The sequence below is a fragment of the Hipposideros armiger genome, unplaced genomic scaffold (assembly GCF_001890085.2).
Source record: "Hipposideros armiger isolate ML-2016 unplaced genomic scaffold, ASM189008v1 scaffold_59, whole genome shotgun sequence".
Lineage (NCBI taxonomy): Eukaryota > Metazoa > Chordata > Mammalia > Chiroptera > Hipposideridae > Hipposideros > Hipposideros armiger.
In genome coordinates, this window is record NW_017731409.1 from 560,899 (window position 1) to 566,733 (window position 5,835).

Below are 5,835 nucleotides of genomic sequence, written 5' to 3' on the forward strand. Positions count from 1 at the left end.
AAAAAGGCCCCCAGGGCAAGTTATTTACAGTTTAATTGCCACTGTCAACTGATCGGGACCGGGACCGGGACCTGGACCTGGACCGGGACCTCTGGCGATCCACAGATGCTGGAGACTTCGATCTACTTGAAGAACCACGTTTCTGGCTCTTCTCAGGTGCAGGAGACCTACTAACAGAACGGGACTTGCTCCGGCTCCGGCTCCGGCTCCTAGACCGGCTGTAAGACTTCCGACTCCGAGAACGAGATCGGCTACGAGACCTAGAGGAACTCCTGGTCCGGGAACGAGACCTGCTTCGTGACCTACTATCAAGGGAAAAAAAAAAAATACAACTTAAGTGTCAGGCCCTACAAATCTATAAAATAATACTTTCACTTAAAAATATTAAAGAGATACCTGTGCCTTTTGCTGCCTTCAATTAATTTGATTTTTCTCCCATTTATTTCTTTTCCAGAAAGTTTTTCAATAGCATTCTTTAAGTCACCATAAGAGGCAAACTCAACCACCCTACAAAGAAAAAAAAATTTGTAGTTATACACATCTTATGGTCTCACAAGCTATAAGACTCTACAATAGATTTTCTTTTCTACGTTCATTTTGCTATTACTATAATCAAGTCAACTCTCAAAGGATAACGCATTAGAATAAGGTTTCTCAACCTCTGAACTGTTGACATTTTAAGCCAGACAATTCTTTGTTGTGGGGGCTTTCTTGGGCATTGTAGCATGTTTAGCAACTTTCCTGGCCTATATCCACAAGATGCCAGTAGCATTCTCAACCAGTGACGACAACCAAAATTCTCCAGACACTGGCAAATGTCCCCGGGAACCACTGCATTCGAGCATGCACATGTTCTAAGTACTCAGAAACATTCAAAGTAAACATTTCCAAAATATTTTAAAAGGCTCTTATTATCTTCAGTACATACTCACCCTTCATTTAATTTAGGTCGATGTGCATCCGCAAAGGTTACTTCCCCAGCTTGTCTCATGAAATCTTTGAGATCCTTAACACAAGACAATTGTGTTAAGCAGAGAAAAGGAAACGTGACACACAAACAACCACATGGTATAATAACAAAACTACTGAAAGAGAAGATGTTAGATAAAGTACAAACATGGCATTTACCACACTTGTATTCTATCAGAATTCAAAAATTATGTCAGGGCACGAAATAAGCAAATAGCATATTGCTTTTAAGCAAAATGCTTTAAGGAAATTCAAATTTTAACATTAAATAGTATTAGTCTATACTGAGCTCAATACAAAAGGAAAACAAAAAACAAAACAAAAAAAAACAGAACAAAAAGAAATACTATTTTTAAAGACTAAAGTAGAAATTTTATATTTAAAAACAAAACATTTACAAAACACCAGTTATTTTGTGCCCCATATGTCATTAAAAAAGTTTACTTTACCTTTATTATTATTTCCCTAGGCTAGTCAAGCAGCAAACCGTTAATCGGTCGAAGAAACCTTCATGACATATGCCCGACTGGCTCTTCGCCACCCACTTGAAGGACACTACCCAATCGATGGAAGCCTTTTATCGCACAGCCCTCCCTATTAGCGGACTACTGGCGGATGCAGACATGTTCTACTCTTGTGCAGTTACCAAGGACCACTTTACTGCGATCAGGATTCCAACGACCACCTAATTTCGTATCTTTCAACTCTTTCGACCAGGACCTCTTATTCGGAAGCGTTACAGGAAGACAGCTCTCAACTTAAGGATCAGATCACGTTATCAGCGCTCTGGGATCGCTGCAACCTGGCACTTCAAGTAAGTGCCCCGATTACGTCTAGACCGGCAAACACAGATCTAGAGGTGGCCAATTGATCACTGTAGGAGCTGACTGGCAAAGTCAACCAGGCCCAACCAAGAGTGACCAAGACAACGATTAGGATAACCCACAGGCACTCCTCGTCATAAGGCCAACGACACAGATAGGCTGGCAAATAAAGGGTTTAATATTTGGTTAAAATTGATTTTAAAAACAAGAAAAAATATCCTCAAAACATTTACATTTGATCACTAATATTAAAGTTTGAAATATCCCCCAGTTACGTTTAATTAAAAATTTAAAGTTATAATTAAGTCCATTAATTTAATTAAAAATAAAACTACTTTTAATAAAATATTAATAAAACATTAGCTACCCATTAGTTTTTAAAAAGCCACATTAAAATATCTCAAAACTGAATTACAACAAACCTGCCAGCTGACTCTTGAAGATAAATTCTCAACTATAAGCCGATTTTCTGTTCTTACTGGTGGAGCATTTCTGAAGAAAGAAACAAGTATTCACAATGAAGAAATGCAGCAATGTGTACTTATTTTGTTCAATTTTGAGCAAGTTTAACAGATATGACAAGTCATTCAAATGACTTCATCAACAGTTTCTGAGTTATTTTGTGACTCATTACACAGATCAGAAATACTGGACATAGGAATAACAGAACTGACTATATGGTTAAGTACCAGATCACGTATTGCTAATGGTTCTTAATCATTAAATACTCCTGCAATAATGATTGCTCAAAGCAGCCATCACATACCGTCTATCATTTCGAGGTCTGCGACTACTGAAACGGTCAGAATAGCGTCCTCTACCTCTTCCCCCTCGGGATCGAGCCCGAGCATGTTCAATAGTAACCCTAGAGGAGGAAACAAAAACCTTCATGATTCACATAGGCTATGAGAGACCTAGAAAGGTACCCCAAACCTAGAATGCTCTACTTTACAATGCTAAATAGTCGTAAAACTAAAAATAAGACTCACCTTTCACTACAAAGTTCTTTTCCATCAAGTTCATATACAGCATCATCAGCATCCCTGGGGTCCTCAAATTCCTAAAGTATAAGCATGAAAAAAATATAATGCTTAACACGGTTTTTAAGATCTATTCTGCAACATATTAAGAGCATTAAAAATATGTAACAGAATGGGAAGAAGACCAACTTAATGACAGCGCTATATAAATAATAAGTCTAATTGAAAAGTGGCCAGGACTGATTTCCTCCAGCCAGCAGATTCTTTTGCTCACTGCCTTAAGGATGCATAACATTTCCTAAAGATACGCTGCCTGTTCTCAGTAAGAGCAGATAAACGTTACTTGGCAAAACCTTTACGAAGTTAACAACAGATCATTCAACCAGTTCTACCGAAATACTTACCACAAAACCAAAGCCTCTTTTGAGATCGATATCTCTTATTCGTCCATACCCCTTGAAGAATCTTTCCACATCTTTCTCCCTGGCCGCTGGATTTAGCCTCCCGATGAACACTCGACAGCCACTCATAACGCCCGGCTAGTATTTCCTATCAGAAAATCATTCAATGAGACACCACCAGTGAATGTCAACGGAATACCTAATCAAGGGATCAAAAACATAAACAGCATAAAATAAAATGTTTACCGGGTGATGTTATAAACAAGATTGCCAAGAGTGCCTCTTATTAGGCCAGGTCCCTTGCAGACAAAATTAAAACTCGGCTCCCAACACGATCCTTCCCTGGGCCCAGAACACAGCAGCCGCAACGCCCACTGCCGCCTCTGGAACTGCGCAGCCTCACACTCTCCCCGGCTCTTCTGGCCCCCTCCCATCTGCCGCAGTTAGGAAAGGCCGAGAAGTGCGGGCGGAGCCGGCCCCGCCCTCCGCAAGGCCAGCCCAATGACGACGGGCCGTGCGCGCGTCGCCGCCTCCCAGGAGCGTCACAGCGGGTGGAAGACGGAATCTCGCGACGCCACGGCCACGCCTGCGCAGATGGCGGCGGGAGGACGCTAGGCAGCCACAAAATGGCGGCAGGGGAGCCGGCGGGGGGTGGGGGGTAAAGAGCCGCGCGTGCCAAATTCCCTTCTCTCCCCCTCCCCCGACTCCACCACTCCGGAGTCACCGTACCCGCCCTCAGAAAGCCCGAACCACACCCCGAGCAACGCTCTCGGCCCACTATTCGAGGGGTTCGACTAGTGAATCGGAGGCAGGGAGGGGCGCACAACCCCCTCCGTGTAAAAACGACCGTAACCACGACCGCCCTTCCACCTTCACTTCCCCTCAAACAATTCCCAAAGGGAGACGTGCCCCAGCGCCCACCTCGAATAAACTGCGCTCATTGGACGCCGTCCTCCGCAAAGAGAGCAGCCCTGGCCACTCGCGATCTGAGTAGCCATGAAGAAGCCTCGATCCGAGAAGCCATTCCCTCAAAGTGAGCCACTCACCTACCGGACAGGATCTTTGGCAGCTGAGACCCAAGAGAGGTCCGTAGTCTGCGACGGAGCCGTCTACCTCCCCGCAGACCAGGACTCAACTCGTCTACGTCTCTCCACAACTGACGCACTTAGTTGCTCTGGCGTTCCACAAAATGGAAGGCGCGTCTTTGCGTCACTTCCGGGGCCGCCCCCTTAGATCCAGGGACGGAAGTTTCCGAAGAGCCGGGCCTTTTTATGGTGACCGCCTGAGCGACCTTAGCCCGCGGTGGGCGGGGCGAACGGGCGGGAACTGGCGTAGGTGCTGTGTCAGGTTCTTGGCGCTGGAGGGGCGGCCATTGAAGACGTTCGCTCTCCTTAGGCTGTAAAGTTCGTTTCTGCAAAATCTCTGGCATAAAAATACCCTAAGACAAATAACGTCCTTTTTTTTATCTGAAGCTTTTTTGTAAGGTGACCTGAAGAGTACTGGGTAAGAGAAATTCGGGCTTTGCAAAAGTATCTGGGCATCCCTGACATCTTCCTGCTGCATGCAATTTAAGGTTGCACATTGGAGGACGCTCCTTGATGAGCAGTGCATCTTTTAACCATAACATGGACGTATTAAACCACACTAGTTATAGTAAGAAGACTAAGAAACTGCACTTTTTTTTAAAATGGAAGGTTTTTGCGTGATAAAAGACTGAAATTGGGACTGCCGTTAGAAGGCCATCTTGAATTGAATCCAGAATGAATTCTCCGTTTCTACTGCACAAGCACTGTGCTAGCTAGAAGAGGTTTCAAGCTCATCTGAATCCAAACGATATTTGGTTAACCCTCCCTGTTCAGGTTTCTGTAATGTAACACATGAAAGTCTACATTCTTGAGAAACAATATTGTGTTTTCAAAATCAATGTGAAATGAAGCCCTCCACATCAACTCCTCTTTCCCAGTAAGGTTGTCAGGCTTAGAAATTTGGGCATGAAGACGGTGATAAGCTTACTTTTCTTTAATACTTTTAAGTGGAACGCAAAGCACCCCATTTTTGAGAGCGGCCCAGAATCTAGGGTTGCTGCTTGTAACTAGAGTTACACAGAGATAAAGTAGTTCTAAGAGAGGAGCTACCAGCCTTACTCTGACCTCCACTGACCACTGGGGCATTTAGGAACTCTGGATTAGAACTTGGACAGTTCATATAGCATGAGCTAGTCCATTCATGCATTTTTATGTTTATTTTAAAAAGAGCGTCAGCCGGGTACACAGCAAAATTGTGACGTTATCTATTGTGTGGGGAATTTAAAAGAAAATAGGTGTTTAAGTTAAAACACATCTGTAGCTGCTAGCCTGATAAACATTGACATTTGATAATGCACATATTGTCCCAAGCCAGTACTTATTTAATTAATTTGTTTGCTTTCTGCATAATTTTTTTAAAAATCAGTCTTCCAATTATTTTCTACATTTTGTGTTGACTGTGAAACAACGGCTTGTGATTTCACTCACTAAACATTATTTTTGCTGCAATAAGAGATCTGGAAAAGGTATTCTGGGGTAAAAAAAGAAAAAAAATGGTGCTGTACACCATGTAAACAGTTGGTGCCTTAACCCCTTGGTGTTGTGATTTTCTTTGGGACTGATTTTTTTTTTTTTT

The 5,835-nt window shown here is 43.0% G+C and overlaps 1 protein-coding gene across 6 annotated transcripts; it reads right to left on the minus strand.

Moving 5' to 3' along the window:
• SRSF5 (serine and arginine rich splicing factor 5) lies at positions 1-4,374 on the minus strand. Of its 6 annotated transcripts, none has more exons than XM_019641410.1 (9): positions 4,221-4,374; positions 3,421-3,785; positions 3,178-3,322; positions 2,783-2,853; positions 2,560-2,658; positions 2,216-2,285; positions 933-1,006; positions 397-507; positions 1-305 (listed from the first exon to the last, which is right to left on the minus strand). In XM_019641410.1, exons 3-9 carry the CDS (start codon positions 3,301-3,303, stop codon positions 32-34), a joined length of 825 nt encoding a protein of 274 aa, XP_019496955.1. In that variant the 5' UTR covers positions 3,304-3,322; positions 3,421-3,785; positions 4,221-4,374; the 3' UTR covers positions 1-31. The 6 variants fall into 6 exon arrangements, with proteins under 6 accessions (XP_019496955.1, XP_019496951.1, XP_019496956.1 ...); XM_019641406.1 differs by having other exon boundaries at positions 4,096-4,374; XM_019641411.1 differs by lacking the exon at positions 3,421-3,785 and having other exon boundaries at positions 4,225-4,374.
• Positions 4,375-5,835: the final 1,461 nt, after the last annotated feature.

Bases quoted from the DNA above. Each gene is read 5' to 3' on its own strand.
- SRSF5 (XM_019641411.1), bottom strand. From the start codon at position 3,303: ATGAGTGGCTGTCGAGTGTTCATCGGGAGGCTAAATCCAGCGGCCAGG. The intron at 508-932 runs GTGAGTATGTAC...TTTTCTTTGTAG, and splicing joins CGACCTAAATTAAATGAAGG to GGTGGTTGAGTTTGCCTCTT. The intron at 306-396 runs GTATCTCTTTAA...TTCCCTTGATAG, and splicing joins GAAGGCAGCAAAAGGCACAG to TAGGTCACGAAGCAGGTCTC.